Source organism: Corella eumyota, chromosome 5 (genome assembly GCF_963082875.1).
Source record: "Corella eumyota chromosome 5, kaCorEumy4.1, whole genome shotgun sequence".
Taxonomy (NCBI): domain Eukaryota; kingdom Metazoa; phylum Chordata; class Ascidiacea; order Phlebobranchia; family Corellidae; genus Corella; species Corella eumyota.
This window is the reverse complement of record NC_137494.1, coordinates 14,111,761-14,134,389: the sequence shown is the minus strand read 5'-3', so window position 1 is coordinate 14,134,389 and position 22,629 is coordinate 14,111,761. Positions and strand designations below refer to the sequence as shown.

Sequence of the window (22,629 nt, the reverse complement as noted above, 5' to 3'; positions counted from 1 at the left end):
GAAAAATAGTTATAAAGACAGCATATAGCAAGTTGTAAAAGTTAATTTTCAAGTTTTATTTGCCATTTTTAGCAAGATAATGGCCGGTCAACGACCATTTTGTGTCTTCTGCCTTGAATATCGTAAACAATTCGAGATTTTCCTCTTCTTATTATTGCTGAATTTGGAATATGTCGTGTACTAATTAGGGGGGCATATTTTCTAAAAAACAAACATAAAAACTGTAACTGTATATATCGGTTTTGCTGCTGTATTTAGTTTTGCCTTACTTGATAAAGTTAACAGTAAGAATCTAACGTAAAACCCTTTGTATTAGAACAATATTTAAATAAGGGTGGTTAAATATTAAAGGATACTTTGAAAAAAGGCAAAAAGTGTTTGTTACCTATGGATTTCAGGTGTAAAATTGCTCTGCAAAGGGCCAGGAAAATCTAGTTGCTGAATTTTAGTGTTTCCCATTTCAATGTAACGCTTTCTAGTTGGACTTCCTATATTTTGGGTTTCGTATAATAGACAGCTGGCAGCTTGAAGTATTCTCTAAATTAATATGACAGTAACCATATTATTAGTTTTTTAGAAATATTTTAAAGGCTATCCTTACTTTTAAAACATACAAAAGGTATTTTATTTCTTATTAACAGTTACTTAAGCTAGACTATGAGTTTACTTTGTTAAATTGAGGATAAATGAAATAACAAAAAAAGTGTTTACTCACACGTTGCTCTCGACTACTAGTAAGTGGCGGTGTAGCTCTGACAATTGTTTTCAATCCGTTACGTAGAGGTTGGACGTTCTGACGTCTTGAACTGTTTATGACGTCATCAATGTCGATGGAATATTCTGGTGACTTTCGACCTTGGACGCGCATGCGCATTGCTTGTGCACTCAAGCGAGCCATGTCTGTTTTTCGAAGAACGCTACAGAAAAATTAACAAATTCAAAATTATTCATAAGGCCCTGTTAAAACTATATACATTAAATTTAAGACCGGCAGCGTGGTGTAGTGGTAAGAACACTTTCTACACCACATGAGTTCGTGGTTTCAAACCCAACTGCTCTCACGATGTGGCGCCCTTGAGTAAGGTGTTATAAACGGTATCAACTTTTGCTGAACCAACACTTCATCAGCAGCGTAATTATCGGGCAATTATAATCTATAATATCCCAAACTGTTAAAAGCAACTTAAGACTAAGTCGGGGTAACTGATGTTACTTTACGTTAAGGTCACGCATTTGATCTCCCACATCAAGGATAAATTTATATACAAAAAAATACATATATTTACTTGTGTATTTTGCGTAGCTTTTAGAGCAAAATAACTTACTTTTTTACCGATTTCTTTATTTCGTTCACGCCTTGCTCATTTTTCTTCGAGTTATCATGTTTCTTAAGCGACTGAATTCTACCCAATGCTGTCCTGACCTGCGCATGCGTAAAATGATGACGTAATGACACATCCTGTAGCTGCGTCATCAACATGGGTCGGGGTAACAGGTTGGGGAACCCCCGACGAGGTATGCAAGAAGGTGAGGTGTCGAAGCCATCTTCACGACGTTTTATGTCCAAGTAGAACCGAAGTTTTTTACCGACTGCGTCAATTAGAGCTGAAGATGAACACTCAATGCGGTCAGCGTCTTGAACTTCCTAAATTTAAGGAAAAAAATTGATTTTTTAAAATAAAAAATCTTTAACCAATTTAAACTCTTCAAATAAATTGGCATACATAGCCCACTGGCAAAGTTTAAATTTCGAAGTAGAGAAACTTCTACAGATAGTAGCTTACACAGATAATAAACTCACCATATTTTTAGTAGTTTTTCTTTAAAATCCAAGTTTTTTGCCAGTCATTATTTAACAAATACGACCAATTAAAAAATCTTAATCTATATACTGTCTAGTATTATGCGCAGACAGCAGACATTCAATTAAAACTTACACAATTATAAAGTGCCAATAAATATGAATCAATCGAAAGATATCAAATATCGTCCTTGTTTTGTTTTCATTGTTTGTTATGACATCAGATTAACTCAGTATACAATACAAGTCATACAAATCACTTATACTGGAACGGGATTGTATTGAACATAATATTCTGGCAGAGGTCGTAGCCTATATTAAAGCTTATGGTGGTTACTTTATACTTGTATTACATAAAAAGGGTAGTCAAGGGACGGACGACGTTTAATCTCTGTACAAAGTTTATGATTTTGACCTTAAGCTTTTTCCTATACTTAATACTGGCATTTTTGTATAAAAACCTGTTTTAAATATTGATAATGTGATATAGTTATTAAGGGGTTCTGTATATACCTGGAGTTTTGGGTTTAATTTTTTACACTGGCACCATGAAGTTAAAATAACACTTACTTTACTTAAGCTAAAACACATTTAAATAAATGTTTAGAAAACACATAAAAAATTCAATGTTGCGAATGGTTAAAACGTTACATTAAATAAATAAAAAGGCCTAAAATAATTTTTAATATTCTTCAAATGTTTTTTTAATTAGTGTTTCAATCAAGATATGAGGAAGTCATCTTGAATTACTGTTTTAAGCCTATATCAATTTACATTATTTTATTTAAATTATTACAAAACAACATATGTTGGGATTTATTAATTAAATACTTAATAGTTTATGGAGCACACTTTTTCAGTATAAAACGAATCTTTAAAAGTTTTATTAAAAAAAATATTTCGAATTTTAATGTTTATTGTAATAAAATTTTGAAAAAAATAAAATTTATTTTATTAATATAATTATTTTACTAATTCCTATACAAAACAATATATATAGGTAAATATAAAAAAGCTCTTTAATTATATAAAAAAAACTTTATCATAAAAATGTACGATTTCTATTAAAAAATATAAGATGTCTATTAAATCTTATTTATTTCTCATAAGGATAATAAAAGAGTATTATTTTCCTCCCACTATTGTGACGTATTCCAATATAACAATACTTGTTTTTCTTTAACAGAGCGAGTAGTTGTTTAAACGTAGTCAGGCGTTTACCTACACCTTTGTGTTAAAGCTGACTAGTTTAGAAAAACACTTAGCCTAGAAGCGTAACTTTTTAATGAATCATGCTTTTTCGGTTTGTATATAGCCTGTTAATATAATTTTTAAGAGTAATTAGTTGTTACTGTTCAATATAGTATAGCAGTTTCTAATAACATTATAAAGTATTGTTAAGTATACTCATATTTAGTAGTTATATTGCTTAGCTTCGCAAAATATTGGTTTAAAACAAAAGTTTAATAAGGTTTATATTTAAAATATCATATAAACAATTTACAAGACTTTTAAAACATATTAAAACAGTAAAAAACAAAGTAGGCTATATAGAATAACAGTTTCGTTATCCTAAAGTTGTATAGAATTTATTAGTCATTATATACAGCTGTCTAATACAATATAGCCTATTTAAACCAACGCTATAAATTGTTTATATTTGTATATTAATAGAGTTAAGTACTAAATAGCTAGCCAATAATGGGGCTAGTTATTATATTTGCGTTATTATTTGTGTTTTTAAATAAAAACGCAGAAGCATGTAAAGCTTTCCCACTACAAAAAGTTCGTGAAGAAAACAAAGCTGTTAATGTAAGTGTTTAAAAGTTATGCAAACATATTTTGAATAACATTGGACATATTAAGACATTGTTATTTGTTTTAAAATATTATTTTATCATCGATATAAGATGGTCGATTTTACAGCCTTATTTTAAAGCAACTTTCGTTTTCTGACCCAGTTTTAAGTTGACTTAGTAGGCAGTTTGTTGTATTGCTGATCAAGTGATTATGTCCGTTTATTATCCTGCATTTACTATACTTTGCAGTACAATAACATCAGTATTAATTAAACTACCCTATGTCGCTACGTACTAAGTAAAAAATATATTAAAAAACGACACTTAAGAATTAATTTATTGATTCCAATTTTAGGAGGAGGGCAATTTGGGCGAGATAATCGCCCTTAAACTGGACTATAAAGATCGAAACGAAGTTTTTTCCTTGCTTTCTGGTTATGGATGTTACTGCGGTCCTGGTGGGCAAAAATCACGCGAACCAGTCGATAATGTTGACAAGTAATTAATATAACTGTATCATTAAAAACATATTACAAGAATAGTCATACAAATACCCACATACATTTATTTAAAAAAATGCATATTCAATTCAATTTACGAACTCTTGCTGAGCCAACACTTAATGAATAGTCTTAAATATCGGGCAATTATAGTTTTAATATTACAAACTGTCAAAGTCAACTCAAAACTTGGTCAGGGTAACAAATGTTACTCTATGTTTAGGTCGTGAAGTCGACTTTCCCACGTCAAGGATAAATGATAATTATTTAATAAAAAATACTGATAATTAGCAATTTGACCGGCAGCGTGGTGTAGCCGTAAAAACACTTGCTACACCGCCATGAAGTCGTAGGTTTAATCTCCACTGCTCTCATGCTATAGAGCCCTTGAGTAAGGCGCTATAAACGGTATGAACTCCTGCTGAGCCAACACTTAATTAGCAGTATAATTATTGGGCAATTTTAATATATAAAATCCCTAACTGCCACAGGCAACTCGAGGCTGGGTCGGAGTAACAGTTGTTACTCTATGTTTAAGTCGCGCATTCGACTTTTTCACATCGAGGATAAAGATATATACATAAAAAAATTGAGGTTTTGTAGTGAGAGCTTTTAAAAAGCGCGTAAAAATAACCTTTTTTATTCAGATGCTGCAAAATTCATGATATGTGTTACGATGACAACATAAAAAATACTAAAACCTGGCTCACAATTTACTTTGAATCTTATTTCTATAATTGGAACAATCAAACTGGAATGAATAATCTATCATGCGGTATGTTTAGATTTTAAATTGTATATTTATTTGTTTAAAAAATGACTACACGAGGTTGTAGGTTCAATTTTTGCTAGTTACATTCTAGAAATTTTTAGTAAGGTTTTAGGCCGTGATTTATTGTTGTAGCCAGATCTTTATATTTAGGATAAATAAATATTTAAAAAAGTAAAGTCTGTTTTAATTTTAGCACCTGAAGAGAAACAAAAATTTCAAAACGATGCAGAAGTTGATGTAAAGAACCGTTATGAAAAATGTAAATGTGATGTACAAATTGCTGATTGCATTTTTAACGCTGGTACCCCAAAAGCCCCAAAAGAAAAAATGAAATGCCCATCTATTGGCAATGGGAAATGACTTAATAAACCAACTATTATGACGCCATTACTACTTTTATTTTTGCATTGGATTTTATTCGACTAAATGATTTTTTTTTTCTACATTTTTTTTAATTAATACTTTTTTCGCCTATGTTTAAACTACTGCACGCATATTGTTTGTAAATACTTTACATTTTAGATTGATTTTTTTATTAGAATTAGCGCGCATTTTTTTGTTTTTTCTCACATTATTAAAAGTAAATAGTAAATACGATATACAATTAATATTACAACAATGCGACAGGAAAAAATGACAAAATTAATTTAATGATTTTAAACATGCCAAAAGTATTAATGTTTACATAAAGATTTTAAGTATGTTATGGCATGGTCACTAAACCCAAAATGGGTATCGTTTTTAAAAGTTTAAATTTAAGAAGCATTTGACAAATTTAAAAACCCTTTTTTGATAAATTCATGAATTGTATTTTTTAATAACTTGCACTTTAATTGTTGTAAATAAAATAATTTACCAGAAACTGTCGTTTTAAATAATGGTTTTCATGTAAAAAGAGCAAAATTCAAAATTAATGTTGTATAAATCTTGTCCGCGAAATGACAGTATTGAGTCGCTGGTCTAAAAAAAGGAGCCATAAAGTATGTGGAAAACAAAATGCGTGAAATTGATTATTTTTGTGGTATTTATTTGTTTAAATGTAAGACTAACTCGATAATTATTATATTGCTGGATTAAAATATGGTGTCTATGGCGTAATCTGTCGTTAGAATTTGATGTGACGTCATAAGCGAAGTTTTATTGTCTAAGAATGGTAATTACATAATTATGCATCTGCTCAATAATTCGTCACGCATGTTTTAGAACGATTAAAATCTTTTGTTTTACAAAGATCTACTTCTTTTTTACCATATAAAAAGAAATGTATAGGTAGAATAACTTATTTGGTAAAGAAAATGAAGTTATTAATATATAAACGCATGCAAAAATGCTTTTAACAGGCCTAGTTTTGCTAAAAAGATAGTAAGAATTTATAGTTGTGAAAAATGCTTTGTAAAAAAAAGTAGTTTAGGCTAATGCAAAATCAAATAGTTTTTAAAATGAAGTCATCGTTTTTTCTTCGGCAACTGCCTGTCGATGAGCATAAATAATTCAGTTTCTAATTCTCTCTTTTTTTTCTTTTTAACTCTCTTATTATTTAAACTGATCTGGGCATCGATTTTTCAGTACGGAATTAAACTCGGGCAGAAAAAAATGCAAAATTTTGGGAGTGCTAGCGTTTTTGTTTTGAATTCTTTTCTTTTTTGTTTTAGTCAGAGTTGCTAGTTCAGTCTTTTATTTAGATATTATGTCAGCTTTTGTGACCCATTTTAAAGCGTTTGTTGTATACAAAATGTATGCAGAATTCAAAGCCATTTTTAGAGTTAAGATAATATCATAACACGAATAACGAGGTAGTTTTAAATAATTAATAAAGTGCAAGTTCAAAATTGAAAATCGCCTTTTTTTAAATTGGGTGTGGTATTTTTTCGCACATCATTATTACGTCATACGGGCCTTTGCTTTCAAGGGAATTTTCGCAACCAGTCATCTAGTTGTTGATATTTCGTAAGAAGTTACTGATTTAAAGTTTAAACTACGGAAAAGTAGAAATTTTAGGCTAAAATACAAATAATAAATGGCTAAAAGGCAAGTTTTTATAACTTAGAAAGGCTAAAACGTATACCCGCTAAATAATGTACGCGTACATTTTTCCAGTAGTAAGCTTTGCTATTTTTCAGTCTTACATAAGAAAAAATGCGTTTTTAAACGTTAATACTGCTTATAAATCTTAATTATAGAAACCTTACTTTATGTTTTACTTTTAGAGATATTACGTTAAACAAAAAGTGAATTGTTTTCATATTTTTAAAATCTTTGAGTTGCTAGATTTTACAGTTTTGTCAACAATGAAAAATCAAAGGCTACAAAGCGTTTTGCTGTTTTCGATTCTGTTTCTCAAATTAGCAGGTAAAATTTACACCATGCTTATTTTAAATATGCAATACAGGCATTTACATTTTGGGAGTTTAATTTAAAGTAAAAATATGTGTTTTTTAATAATTTGATTACTAATTATAGCCTTAAATAATCATTTTTTTGATCAAATATATGAGAAATTTACAAAAAGTAATTTCTTATCAAATTTAAATGTAAAATACTGATAACATAAATACATAACTTATATTTAAAATGGATTATCAATTGCAAAATAGTTCACATGATATTGCTGTTTAATATACTTCCTTATCTGATATAAAAGCTATTTAATGGAGCTATTGGTATTATATATTTGGTGTGAATTTTTTATTGATATATTACAATTTATTATTAATGCATTAGGTCAAATTTACAGTCTAAACATTGGGTAATTTAGATATGTTGGTTAATCTTATCTTTTTCTAAGGTTATAGAATTTTAATATATTATTGACCTTATGATATTACCCCAACCCAGTCTTAAGTAATACAAGTTTAAGATATTATTGACCTCATGATATTATCTCAACCCAGTCTCAAGTTGTACAAGTTTAGGATATTATTGACCTCGTGATATTACCCCAACCCAGTCTAAGTTGTACAAGTTTAAGGTTTTATTGACCTTATGATGATATTATCCCAACCCAGTGTTAAGTTGTACAAGTTTAAGATATTATTGACATCATGATACTACCCCAACCCAGTCTAAAGTTATACAAGTTTAAAACTTTATTGACTTCATGATATTACCTAAAAGTTAAATACAGCCTTAATCCTTTAAATAACAAATTTGTTTAAATTTTTGTGGGTCACATGTAGACATCTGTTTTATATCAAAGATAAGGATTGAGCTACTGAAGTGGTTTAATTTATTGTTTACAGGCTGTATTATTATGATATAATTTTATTGGCCTAATATGATAAAGTTTTGTAATTATTTATGAGTGTCTATAATAAAAACATATATTTTTTTTTAATTAATATTTAACGTATATATTTTGCGTAAAATTTAAAAATGTCTGTAAAAAATGCGTTTTTAAACTTTCATAAAATAAGCGATATCTAATTTCTAATTGTACTAAATAACCATATGCCATGAAATTCAACTTAATTATTATAAACAATATTAAAAACCGATCATTACTAATGTTAATTTAGTTATCGATTATAAATCGCATTTTCATAAATTTTGCCGCGCAAAAAGAAGTCATATTTTTACGTATTTGTCTCGAAGGACTTGTGTTTTTTACTATTAATTCTATTGGGAATATTCGTTAATATTATTGCGTTTGAAAAATGATTAGGCCTTTTTTTTGCCAAATCTTTGAATTATTAAATAAGTAATTAGGCAAGAATTTTTAAGAATAAAAAGCGTAGTAAAAATGGTGCAAAAACACATTTTTTTATTTTATAAAATTTTTATTATTTTGAATTTTCAACAAAAAAAAATCCTTTTTTAATGTCAAAATCTGCCGCTGTTTTTGACAAATAGCGTCCGCACTAATTCCACTCGTTGGTCACTATGTTTATGACGTCATAATTACATCACAGTTGGATAGATTCGAACGTCTTTGATCGATCTAGAGTTTAATCGAATAAATTACAACATATGGCCCCGTTTTATGCTATAGAGTCAGTCTTATAATTGCTACTATATGACCATGCATTGGATTTGTTATTGTACTTGAAAAATAACGTGATTTTGAAAATAAAATACGCAAAATAAGCTTAAATATGTGGAACAAATAGGTTTATATAGTGGTATATATATTTAACGTGTTTTTAGAGGATTTTTTATATGCGTAATGTTGTTAAGAAATTTTAGATCGACGATTTTTCGTTTGTTTGCCGATTCGTTTTGGATGTTGTATAAGTAACTACTGTTCCAATTTTTTTTTACTAAAAACAACATTACTACTTGCCAGCAGTGGGAATTGAACCCACAATCCCGAGCCTTCTAAATGTCAAAAAACTCACGCGTAAAGGTTTTACAATATTAGTTTTTACGCGCGCAAAAATTCGACAACGTCTTTTGTTTTAAAATCGTTGATTAAACTAGATTGGCGCCACAAAAGACGCGTCTGTTCTTTGCGATAAAACGACTGAATTTTGATAACAGATTATAACGCCATGTATTATTATCCTAAAAGATTAAATTTACCGAGTCAACATAAATCACCTAGTCTCTGTTTAATTAGTGTAATAATTTTTTTATTTTGACTCGTAATTATAGGATTACTGGGGATTTTGTTATTTGCGAGGTTTAATTTAAATGGATTATAATATTTTGATTTATTAGATGGATTAAGTCTGAACCTTCTGTTGGTTTAGATATCTTATTGTCTTTCTAATTTAATGTTTTTCTAAGTTTTTAATTATTTATTTTATTACTTCTAAAAAGCTAAAAATAATAAATTTAATATTTTTTGACATTTTTAATAGTTTATGTAATTAATTTGTGGTTTATAATTTATTTTTTAACATAAAATATCTAAAAAAAATTGTTTTATTTTAAATTTAATTTAAATTTTTTTTCAATTTAAAAATTTTTTTTTCAATTTTTTTTTCAATTTTTTTAGCTTCCCAAGATGTGTTATCCGAGATGCAAATTCAACCAATCACAGCCAGCGGAATAGTTGCCGGTAACAACTTCATGATGACTTGTACTTATCCTGACTTTATTGAAAATGTTCGATGGTTGGATCTAGAAGGAAAAGAAATTACAAAAGACACAACCGTAAATATTAGTTTAATGATTCTTTATTAATTTTTCGCCTTCATTTTGATTTACCCTTGATGTATAAATGCTAAATTCACAGTCTAATTATATTTACTGCCTTTGAGTAAGGTACAATAAACAGAATAATTTTTGCTGGGCTACCAATCAGTAGTTTAATCAACAAGCAATTATAATCTATAATATTTTAATCTGCCAAAGTCAACTCGAGATTGGGTCGGGGTAACAAAAGTTACTCTATGTTTAGGCTGTGAAGTCGTCTTTTCCACATCAAGGATAAATAAATATAAAAAAATAACCTAATTTTTTCATTCACAGTTGTATGTTTATTGTAATATTAGTCATATTTATAAAGTATATTGTATAGCTTAAGTGTGTTGATATTAAGTTATTGTTGCCATATATTTATTGTGGTTTTATAGATAAATAAGTTAACAGGTGGTGTATAATTCCAAGACTCTATAGTATTCCATATACTCCAGGGAATTATGAGTTTTGTAGTTTAAGTAATTGCCTTTGTGCTATGATCTATTAAATGTGTATTCACTTTATTGTAGCGCTGAAATTTAAAAAATAAATCCAAGTGAAAAATTAATATTAAAAACCAGCCCAAAACTAATAAAAATGTATTTTTTTATTGTATGTATATATATGTTTATGTTATTAAACTTATATAATAAATTTAATTTTTTTTCAACTTTTGAACTTAATTTCTTTGTTTTTTTTAGGGTGTAAAACTAGAAAAAGAAACTGGACGATTGTATCTTACTTTAATCAACGTATCTTCAGATATTAATGGAATTTACACTTGTATTGGATTCGATAAAAAACTGAATAAGAGCATTGACGTTACCAGAACAGTTTCCGTATTTGGTAAAAATTTCTGTTTATTTTTTGGTGGTTTTTAGGTTAATTAAACTTGATTTTAAATAGGGTTTGTTTCAATTTAATCGATATAAGCCAGATATATTTTCTAATTTTGTTTATTTTTTAGACAGTTTTTAATATAGATTATATATAAATTTTAAAAGTGTATTAAATTGCGAAAAAAAATTTTTTGTACTTGTTTAATAATTTAAAAAGTGTTATTTGTTTTAAAAATAAGAAAAAAATTTGTTAAGAATAATAATAATTGTGCCTAAATTTTTAATGAATAATATTCTTATTTTTACACTTAAAAAAAACTAATAGTAATTTTCTAAATCATTTAATTTTTATTTTTTTAAAGAACCAATAAGTTTTGTTAATACCTCCAAGATCCAAACCTTCACCCTCGGGGACACTGCAGTAGTTGTATGTAAAGCACAAGGCAACCCTCCTGCTTCTATTATATGGAAAAAAGATGAAGTCAAATTAGATGGGGAAGAATTTTTAAGTAAGTTTGGGGATAAGGATATAACGTAAGGTTTGTGGTTTAATCCCCACTGCTAGCATGTTATTTTATTTAAATACTAGTATCTAAGGTTCGTGGTTCAATTCTCATTAAAAGCATGTATGTATAATTAAACCGGCAGCGTGGTGTAGTGGTAGAAACACTTGCTACACCACATATTGTGGGTTCAATCCCCACTGATCTCATGCTGTAACGCCCTTGAGTAAGGCGCTATAAACGATGCAAACTTCTGTTAAGCCAATACTTAACCAGCAGCATAATTACTAGGCAATTATATTCTATAATATCTTAAACTGCCACAGGCAACTCGAGACTGGGTTAGAGTCGTGCATTCGACTTCCCCAGATCGAGGATAAAGATATATAAACAAAAAAAAATTATATTTTTTAAACAAACAAAAATGAAATTTAAAAAATTGAATTTAAGTAATTATTTATTTTAGACCGGGTTTATGTACAAAAAGCTCCTCTAACGAGTTTGGTGATTGAGAATATCACAAAAGCTGATGAAGGGAAATACACTTGTAGCGCTAGAGAGCTATCGAAGGGACAAAATATCGATCGAGAAATAATGGTGGACGTTCAATGTACGTACAAAAAATTACGTAAAAAAATTTAAAAAAAATAGATACTCGTTTAAGAAAAGTATCTAAAATCATTTAAATTTACGTTATTTTAAAAAATAAGCTTTTTTACCCCTATTTTGCTAGGTATTTTATTTTTTTTTTACGTAATTAAATTTACTTTTTAGTTAGTCCTGCTGGTATACAAGTACCAACATTAGTTGAAGCAATTGAAAATGGAAATGTTACTTTAACTTGCAACGCTACTGGAGAACCAGAACCTACTTACAGGTAAAAATTATTTTCTAATTCTTAACTTTTTTGGCATCAGTGCCGTCTTCAAATAACATTTTATTCTTTAAGATATTTAAAATTAAATAAAATTTGATATATTTAATTATTTTTTGTAAATAAAAAAGTCACAAATTTTTTTTTAAATATTATATTGATAAAAGTGTTTTAAAATCAATATATTTGGAATTTTATATTTTAAATAAACTCTACTTTGGAAACGGGCTTGCTAAATTAAATAAGAATTGATTTTTGATAGAAATTGATTTTGTTTTAGCCCGCACTTTATAATAAATATTTACTGTTATGAAAAAATGTTTAGAGCGTAAATTACCAAAAATATATATTAACAAAATTTTTTTTAATTTTAAATATAGGACATAATAAAACTAATTTTAAATTAATAGTAAATTAATTGCCTTATTTAAATTAACATTTTGTTTTTATTTTAGTTGGTATAAGGACAATGTTATTATATCTGAAGGCCTTATGAACGAAGGAAAAAAACTATTTTTGGGTAAAAAAAAGTTCATATTTTATATTTTAGTGAATTGATAAATTTTTTTTTTATTTCTAAAAATTTTTTTTTTTCAAGTTGGAGTAAAAGCAAACCAGGCTGGTGAATATACTTGTTTTGCTTCAAACTTACTGGGAAACACATCAGATAAATCAGAAGTTAAAATATTGGGTAAGCATTATTTAAGAAACTTTCATACATAAAATGGATAAATATATATATTTTTCGAATATAAGGTTAAAAATAACCAGTTAACATTATCTTAAACTTGTACAACTTGAGACTGGATTGGGGTTATATCATGAGGTCAATAATATCTTAAAATTGTACAACTTAAGACTTGGTTGGGGTAATATTATGAGGTTAATAATATCTTAAACTTGTACAACTTAAAACTGGGTTGGGGTAATATCATGAGGTCAATAATATCTTAAACTTGTACAACTTAAAACTGGGTTGGTGTAATATCATGAGGTCAATAATATCTTAAACTTGTACAACTTAAAACTGGGTTAGGGTTAAATTATGAGGTCAATAATATCTTAAACTTGTGCAACTTAAAACTGGGTTGGTGTAATATCATGAGGTCAATAATATCTTAAACTTGTATAACCCTAAGACTGGGTTTGGGTAATATCATGAGATCATTAATATCTTAAACTTGTACATCTTAAGATTAGATTGGGTTATCAAAATACTATATTGTCATCTTGCATACTCAGTATTTACATACAGAGAAAAAAACGATTTGTCTTGGGAAAGTACATGACATCATTGCATGAATAATTCATTGTTTAAAAGTGGGCGTATTTTACTGAGTCTATATCTCTGCTGTTGCGCTGAATTAATTAGGAATTGTTTTTACTATAATTGTAATCATTCGAATTTTTGTATAAGTTATTTTAAACACATATTTTTATATATATAGTTAAAAATTAATTTTTTAGATATTAATATGATATAAATGACTAATAAAATAAATTAAAAATTTATTTATAAATAAACACATATTTATTAATAAGAAAAACAAAAACTTAAAAATAATTTCAAAAAATGAATTCATGTTTAAAGAATGTAGCAACATGTGATTATGATTGACTTAGCTTAATATAGTTGGCAACATAATTCCCCATAGATTAATCTTTATCTACTGACCATATGCCAACTAATGGCCATATTACTTGAAAGATCTGACCCTCGTATTGTAAAATATGATGTTTTATGTTCTAAAGTCCTATAGGAATTGTGCCTATTATGTTTTGTTTTAAGTATTATTAGATTTACAACTCTATACTAATTCTAGGGAAAAAAATTTAAAAATATGAATTAAAAAAAAAAACTTTTTACATTTAGAAATTAATTATTTTATTAACTTGAAATAAATAAAATATTTAAAAAAATAAAATAAAAAAAGAAAAAAAATTATTGTTTAAAACATGACATAGTTACTACATTTTCACACATGGTTTTATAGAATATTTTAAATACATACAAAACAATATATCATTAACAATACTATGCAAAAAATGCAACTTTTGTATTTAATTTGAGATGTCATCAAGAATTAATGTCCAATGATTGCATTAAATTCACATGGGACATTATAATGATTGAAGTTAGGGCTAAATGTATATTAAGAAATTCAAAGTTTAACTGAGTTTGTTGTCTGCAGTATTTCTGTATCTTCTTTTAAAAGCTTTATTTTATGTGTAATTTATGGTATTTTACATATGAAAAAGCAGAGGGGTTGTACTTAATAAATAAACTTAATTAAAAAACTAAAACAATTTTTTTGCTGGTTTGTATATTTATTTTTCTTTCTTTTAAATTATTTTTAAATTTATTTTATTTTTTAAATTTTTTTTTATTTCTTAGTGCCTCCCAAAATTATTTACACCAAAAATGCGTCGGTTGAGGAAAATGAAAACGATTTTATCTCCTGTTCAGCATCTGGAATTCCAACCCCTGATGTTTATTTTTATCGTAACGGAGAAAAAATTGAACCACCCCAGGTAGGACTTTAATTTTTTATAATTCCGATTTATTATCTAAAGTATGGCAGTGTGGTGTAGTGGTTAGAACACTTTAACTACTACATGAGGTTCTGGGTTTAATCCTTACTGCTCTTGTGATATTGTGCTCTTCAGTAAGGCACTATAAACAATATGAACTCCTGCTGTACCAGCACTCAGCAGTTTAATTATCGGGCAATAATTTTTCAAACTGCGAAAGTCAACTTGAGACTGGGTCAGAGCAATTAATGTTTCTCTATGTTTAGGCTGTGAAAACTATGTTTCTTTCAACTTTACTTTATCTTTAATATTTTAACCATATTTATTTTATTTTAGTTGAATGATACTGGATCCATAATAGCTGAATATACTGCAGGAGAAGCAAAGTTAAGTTTTGAGTTGGTATCATCAACCGATGGAGGAGATTATTTATGTAAAGCTATAAACTCTGCTGGTAGCGATACGGCCATCGTACCTCTTAATGTTATGTGTAAGTTAAAATTATTCTCAGTACTGCAAAGGTGTCTATTTAAAAAGTGTAATTTTTTAAGAAACTTGGATTAATTACTAATTTTTTGTAGTGCATTATCCTTAAGTAAGGTAGTAGAAGTAGTCTAATATGGTAGTCTATCATATATGGCCTTAATTTTAAGCCAAAAGATTTCAGATTTAAGTATATACACTATTTGCCACTTTGCTAGGTGTTTACGAATGGCACATCACAACGGCTAACTTTTTTAATAAAAATAATAAAACCTAATACTTTAACTTGTTAAGGGTACTCACTTTTGCCGAGTCCCATATTATTAGAGCAAACTTGAGACTGGGTCACTAAAAATTTGGATTGTAAAGTAGGCGTACTTAAATTAATAAATACATATAAATATTGAAGATATATTTTAATATTTTAGATGGTCCACGAAATACGACTCTTCCCCCAGTAGAAGCATGTTTAGACCAACCTGCTCAACTAGTTTGTAATATCGATGCAAACCCACCACCTACATTAAAGTGGGGTAGAATGGAAGGTAAGCTATATTATATATTTATATCATGTTAAAATTCAATTTAGAACAATTACTTTTAAGAACCTACAAAATGTCACTTAAAAAAAATTTGAAATGTAAACCCTAATTTTTGCGTAGCAATATATATATATATAATATGGCTTAGTAAACGATATAAATATATTAATATATGTCTAACTTATAACACCCTTTTGACGTTCACTCTTTTACAGGCTTTTAAAATTATACAAAACTGCTTTTTTAATTGTCATAATATAGTCACAACTCTTAACTAATATTTGCCTTTGATAATTTACCGGCACACCACAAATTTTTATTTTTTTTGCAGACCTTTTATTTTTTTTGCAGACCTATAAATTGGACAGTTCATTTAATATAAATTTTTAGGGCAGTGCCCTTTTTTATATCAATATTTAAACAATGGTTAATACATTTTGTTTAAATTGTTATAGAAATGGGAAATTTTACCGAAGTTTTAATGAGTTTTGGTGTGAATGCTTCACCAGAGTTTAAAGCTTTAAACGAATCTGAAAATATAAAAATTGATATGGAAAATGGAAAGCTTCTTTTAAACGTAAGTTTTGGTGTAATTTCCCAGCTCTTTAATGCCAGAGGTACTAAGTTTGATTCCTGCTGTTGTCGTTTTTATCTCTATTAAGATATAACTGCAAGGTTTTGGGTTTGATTCCGGCTAATAACATTTTTGAAAATTTTTTAAATAGGTTAAAATCTAAGATTCTAGGTTTGATTCCTGCTTATTACTTTTTGAAATTTTTTCCAAGTAAGACTAAAAGTTAAGGGTTTAGGTTTGATTCCTGCTAACAACACTCTATAAAATATTTAAATTAGTCTAAACATTAGGTTCTAAGTTTAATTCCAATTGCAAGTAGTTTTTTGTAAAGTTTTATGCTTTATTTTTATTAGCGAATTGGATTTTGTAATTTTTTAATTAAAAACTTTATTATTTCTTGTAGATTTTATCGGTAAAAGATTCAGATTATGGTGAATATTATTGTAAAGCATCGAACGGTTACGGAAAGGACAAAACTATTTCAACCCAACTTAAAATGGCAACTAAATCTCTTGCACCAACTAGTGTCAAAGTAAGATTTATAAAATAAAAAAAAAATTTAAAATTTTTTTTAAAGGTTTATATTGAAACTAACTTTAAATTTTTTTTAATTTTATTTCTATATTCGAAACATTTTTTTGATAATTTTTTAAGAAAAAAATTTTACAAATACCTATATTTTTTTTAAACAGGCAATGGATGTTACCACACAAAGTGTAAACATTAATTTTTCTCCTCCTAATATTATTATGACAACAATATCTTCTTATAACATCACAATTAACGGAAATAATGAAGTGAAAACTTATTCTTTAAATGCTGGTAGGTTCATTTTTCCAATTTAGAAAAACATTTATTTATCCTCGATGTGGGAAGGTCGACTTCAGGACCTAAACTAAGAGTAACATCAGTTACCCCGACCCAGTCTTGAGTTGACTTTAGCAGAACGAAATATTATAGATTAAAATTGCTGATAATTAATCTGCTGATTAAGTGTTGGCTCAGCAGGAGTTTATACCGTTTATAGCGCCTTACTTAAAGACGCTACAGAATGAGAGCAGTGGGGATCGAACCCAGGACCTCATGTAGTAAAGTCTAGTGTTTTAACCACTACACCACGCTGCCAGTGTAAATTTAATTTAAAAAAAAATTAATTTGTTAATTTTTTTAGGGGTAATTGGTAACACCGTTGGTGATATACTTCAATATAAAGTGGACAACTTAGAACATAATACTGAATACACTGTTACTGTTGCTGCTATCAACTGCATGGGAATTGGAAATATTAGTGAAGTTGTCCCATTTAAAACTGTTCTAATAAGTAAGTTATTTTTTGAAACATTTTAAAACTTTATAAATAGGTTGTTTTACATTTTTTCTTGTAAATTGATTAATATACAACTATATGACTTTATGTATTTATTAAAATATATTATATTATTTAAATTTTTATATATTTACTTAAATTGCTAAAACCAACTTATTAAATTTTTATATAATTTCCGAATCGTATAGTAAGTAAGTATCAATAAAACACACTGATTTTTGGCACAAATGTTATTGTTTTTACACATTTTTTGACCACTTTTATTAATTGAGTGAAATTTTTTTTTTCTTTTTTTTAAATTTCAAAGGTTGAGTTTGTGCTTTGTTTTACTAAACTAGTTTGAAATACTGTTTTTAAACATTTTTCAATAAAATTAAGTCTTTTAGATCATTTAAATTGCATAGCCTATACTAATAATGTATTAAAAAATACTATATATAGATATCATAAAATTTTTATTTTTTTTTAAACATTTTGAAATATTTTTTTTTCCAGTGAAACCAGGCAAATTAAGGTTAAACAAAGAAGGAAAATTATCTCCAGTTTTTTCCCAATATTTGTTGGGATGGCAACCTGTTAATAATGGGGGTGGAAATATTGAAAGTATCCAGTTAACCTATTCTCCAGTTCAAGTAAAAAATACTTTTTATAAAATATTTTTATTTTTTTGTTTTATTTTCAAAAATCAATTTTAAATTTCAAATATGCGTAAATAAAATTTTTTTATACCTAAGGTTGTTGGTTTGATTCCCACTGCTGGAATTTTTTGAATCACAATTTTTAAGTTTAACATTTATTTCTTTATTATTAGATTGACCCAGATAACAGTACAATGTATAAACCAGTAGTTGTATCAATTACTCCATCTGATGATGCTTTTACTAACAGACAACTTCTCCTACAAAGTAAAAACTACTTATAAAATTTAAACCAATTTCTTGAAAATTTTTGAAATTATTTAATATTTTAATTTTTTGTATACAGACCTAATGCCTTCTACTGAATATGAAGTAAAAGCAAAGATAACAAATGAAGTTGGGTTCACTACATCAAGACAGAAGTTTGTAACTGGACAAAGTAAGTTAATTATTAGTTATTAACATGAAATATATTAAAAATTGTTTATTTTACTTAGTATTTGAAAAAAATTTAAATTTTAGTATTTTTTAAATTTAATTACAATTTTTTTATGCTGATATTTTAAAACAGAAATTAGTTTGGTTTTTTAATTTTATATTTTATATTTTTGATTGTCAGATAATGCTGTAACTATATCACATTATACAGAATATACAGATTCAAAGTTTTTAGATTCAGGTATAAATTTAAGAGTTTATCAATTTTCTAATTCTAATAAATAAAAGTATGTACATATAGTTATATAGCAGTTAAGTTTAGTATGTACAATATAGAATATTTTACAGAAAAGTATGTAGTTTAAGATGTTTTAAAACAGTGCTATGTTATATAGAACAGAAAAGTCTTAATTTAAAGTAGATATTTTCAGAACAGAAAGAAGCAGAGGAAAGTTTAGTTTCTACAAAATCAAGTATATTAGGTGGAAGGTTGTTAGCCAACATTTCAGGTATACATCAGTTTAGACAGCTATTATTTTTATATTTTGTTTGTTTATATGTAATGCAGTTTATTTTAAAGCAACAATATTTGGGTCAAATGACAAGTACTGTGGTGTAGTGGTCAAACACCTGGCTTTACTACAAAAGGTTTTTTATTCCTACTGCTCTAATGCTGTAGCGCCCTTAAGTAAGAAGCTAAAAACGGTATGAGCTCCTGCTGAGCCAGCACTTAATTATCAGGAATTATAATTTATAATATCCAAAACTGCCAAAGACAACTTAAGATTAGGCTGAAGCAACTGATGTGACTCTATGTTTAGGTCATAAAGTCAACTTTTCTACATCGAGGATAAAAATCAAAAATGAAATCAAATATTTTTTTTTTTTGGTTTAGAACCCATTGAAGTAACCACACAATCTACTGCTATAGATGTAGACCCCTCTAGTGCTTCCAGTGGATTAATTATCGGACTTATCGTCGCTGCTTTCTTTATTATACTTCTTGCTGTTGGTAGGTTCAAAGTTCAAAATCTGTAAATTTACCATTTATTCATTTACGAAAAATAAATTTAAATTATTATTTTTTTAGACATAGCATTTTGTTTGGCGAAGGAATGTGGTTTGTGTTTCTGTTTATCTTCAGCCTTGTGTGGTTCTTCCAAGAAGAAACTAAACAACAAGGACGCTGAAGAAGGATCTGCCGAGTTCAGGTAATAATTTCTTGGGTTCAAATCCAAGTAAAAGAATTTTTTTAATTAAACATTTTAAGTACTTTTTATCAATTTGATACAGTCATAGTTATAACATTAGGTCTTGGGTTTGATCCCCAATGCTTTCTCATGCTGTAATGCCCTTGAGTGAGACACTACTAGGGTAATGGTTGTTACTCTATGTTAAGGTCATGAAGTCGACCTTTCCACATCGAGAATAAAGATTTATACAAAAACAAATTTAAAAAATATGTAACAAGCATATTTAAAAATAAGAACATAAATAATTTGTTGGTTATATTAACTTGCGATTAAATATTGGTGAAACAGAAAAGATAATAAAGTAGATGAAGTAAACCAGGTTACAAGTGATAAACAACCACTAGCTGATGATGTTCAACCTGTGGCTAATGGAGCTCAGTATGTTTCTATATGTGGTTGTTGTTAAATGTTGTAGAATATTTTGAAAGATCAGTTTAAATTTGTTGTTGTTCTGTTTAATTTTTATGGTTGTTGTAACTGTTGGTCATGTGATGTTGGTGTGAATTTTGTATTAAGATAATTAAGTATAAAGCCCTATAATAAAAAGTTGTACACACATTTATGACACTGACAATTGAAAAATAAACAGTTTGATATTGTAATATAAAAATAAAGTGACCAATTTTATGGTTTAAAAAATATCATAGTTATTATTTTTCCTACAAATGGTTTTACATACTGTTCTAACATATTTACCAATCCCAATATCTGAAAAGTTGCCTTAATTACAGATTACTAACAAAACAAAAATAAAAAAACAGGAATTTTATTTGAATTTTTCCCCTTATATTTTTAGTGCTGACAAAGAGGGGATAGTTAATGAAGAGACCACTCCACTTAACAACCAACCAGCTAATAACGAAAACGGGGAAACACCAACCACCGTCAACTCCTCGCTGATGAAAAACGAGCAACCCACGCCAGCAAACTCGCCGCTAGATGCTGCTGTGGAGGAGTGAGTTACAATTTCTTAAAATTAAATTTTTTTATTTTTTTTTGAATAAATTTAAAAAAGAAATTATGATAAAAATTTAGGAAGAAAAAGCCCCTAGCAACTGATGACGTCACAGTTTCGGTTGCTAACGCCAACACCAACGGTAACCAAGGTAACAGCGATAACGTCGCTTGATGACATCACAAATTATGTCATCAACAAACAATAACAATACCATTTTCTTTGTTCGTCTTAAACGTGCTAAGCATTCCTTTACACAACATATTGGAGTCTGTTGCACAACAAATTTGTGTTGATCAACAAATATTTGTTGATTCAGTTTTACGCTCAACAAATCTGTAAAAATTTTTGCATGCTATTTACTACTGTATATTATTATTATCATAACGAAAATCGTGAATTTTAAGTAAGTTTTGAGATTCATTTTATTTTGCGAGAAAATCTGAAAGATATTTTAATTTTGTAATTTTTTTTTGAATTTTTATATTTTATACACCGGCATTCGAATAACATTTCTTTAATAAGGTACATTTTTTACAGAAATTTTGACAAGTTTTTTATTTTATTTAATATTTTACTATTTTAAATAATTTCAAATACATTACAATGCTCTGTTAAAGGAATTACACAACACATCATTAAGTTTTAATTTTTAGTTAAGAGAATATTTTTTTTGTGTAATATTGTTATGTTTTTTGTGCACAAAAACCTTCAGTTTTTGTATTTTATTTGAAAGTCTAATTTCATATTTTTTTTGTTCTTTCGAAAAGTGCTAAAAATAAGTCTTCATTCTTTAGATTAGAGTGTTTAATATATTCTGTAATCAGCGTTATTTCTTTCAAAACTGGTTCTTTTTTTTATTTTTGATGACAGTTGTATTATTTTTTACTAACTTCAATTTTAATTAAAAGTTGTGCAGGCATTTATTTGTAAATACCCAATAATTTAAAGCATATTTTATTATGTTTATGTTCCTATTAAAAGTGTTTTTTGACTCCCTTGTAATCAGGGGGTTTAATATTATTTTGTGCATGATAGATTTGCTTTTTATTTTCATCGATGTCACGTGACCCTTTTTTCATTATGACGTCAAGATTTCTGCTGCACTCTCGATAAAATGATGATGCTGTCGTAAAAATAAATTCAGTGTTGGAAAATTCTTTATAATTTTTTTTGTGTCAACGCGAAGTCTTAAGTTTAATTCCTCTCGCTCCTAAAGTAATTTTTTTTCGAAAAAAACTTGATTTTAAAGACGTTAAACTGACTTAAATTAGATTGAAAACAAAGTTTTGCCCGAAAATGTCCAAAATTTTTTTTTTATAATTATTTTTTTACTGCAAGATGGTGCACGAGAGACGCCTTTTTTCCAAATTTTATTTATTTTTTGATAAAAACGTGATTTTTAAATTGTTAAAAACGGGTTTAAAGCGTTAGAATGGCTTATAGTAGACTGTAAGTGTCTTTTTTGTAAAAAAATGCCAAAATATTTTTTTTTCATTTTCGGCCAAATTTACCAAAAACACCACCTTGTAGAAAATGCCGAAAATCGCTATTTTGGGAAAAAAAAGTAAGTCACCGTAATTCAACAAAAACTTGATTGTAACGACATTAAACTCACTTATATTAAATTAAAGATTTTTTTTTGCCCCAAAATGCCCAAAATTCTTTTATTTTTAAA

The 22,629-nt window shown here is 27.7% G+C and overlaps 3 protein-coding genes across 3 annotated transcripts; 2 read left to right on the top strand and 1 right to left on the bottom strand.

The window, feature by feature from the left end:
- Positions 1–54: 54 nt before the first annotated feature.
- Positions 55–1,932, bottom strand: LOC145753705 (uncharacterized). Its single transcript, XM_082570131.1, has 5 exons — positions 1,802–1,932; positions 1,326–1,645; positions 716–917; positions 386–537; positions 55–201 (listed from the first exon to the last, which is right to left on the bottom strand). The coding sequence occupies exons 1-5, from the start codon at positions 1,802–1,804 to the stop codon at positions 69–71; spliced, it is 810 nt and encodes a 269-aa protein (XP_082426257.1). The 5' UTR covers positions 1,805–1,932; the 3' UTR covers positions 55–68.
- A 1,520-nt stretch (positions 1,933–3,452) lies between these two features.
- On the top strand, positions 3,453–5,734 carry LOC145753707 (phospholipase A2-like). Its single transcript, XM_082570133.1, has 4 exons — positions 3,453–3,613; positions 3,956–4,098; positions 4,748–4,875; positions 5,066–5,734. Exons 1-4 carry the CDS (start codon positions 3,503–3,505, stop codon positions 5,230–5,232), a joined length of 549 nt encoding a protein of 182 aa, XP_082426259.1. The 5' UTR covers positions 3,453–3,502; the 3' UTR covers positions 5,233–5,734.
- Positions 5,735–7,084: 1,350 nt separating this feature from the next.
- LOC145753704 (neural cell adhesion molecule 1-like) lies at positions 7,085–21,573 on the top strand. The gene is made up of 22 exons (XM_082570130.1): positions 7,085–7,221; positions 9,809–9,966; positions 10,695–10,839; positions 11,195–11,341; positions 11,802–11,945; positions 12,110–12,212; positions 12,665–12,729; positions 12,808–12,900; positions 14,605–14,741; positions 15,078–15,231; positions 15,653–15,769; positions 16,222–16,343; positions 16,744–16,872; positions 17,033–17,162; positions 17,512–17,661; positions 18,163–18,299; positions 18,479–18,572; positions 18,652–18,744; positions 19,639–19,755; positions 19,834–19,954; positions 20,793–20,951; positions 21,032–21,573. Exons 1-22 carry the CDS (start codon positions 7,161–7,163, stop codon positions 21,123–21,125), a joined length of 2,670 nt encoding a protein of 889 aa, XP_082426256.1. The 5' UTR covers positions 7,085–7,160; the 3' UTR covers positions 21,126–21,573.
- The last annotated feature ends 1,056 nt before the right edge of the window (positions 21,574–22,629 follow it).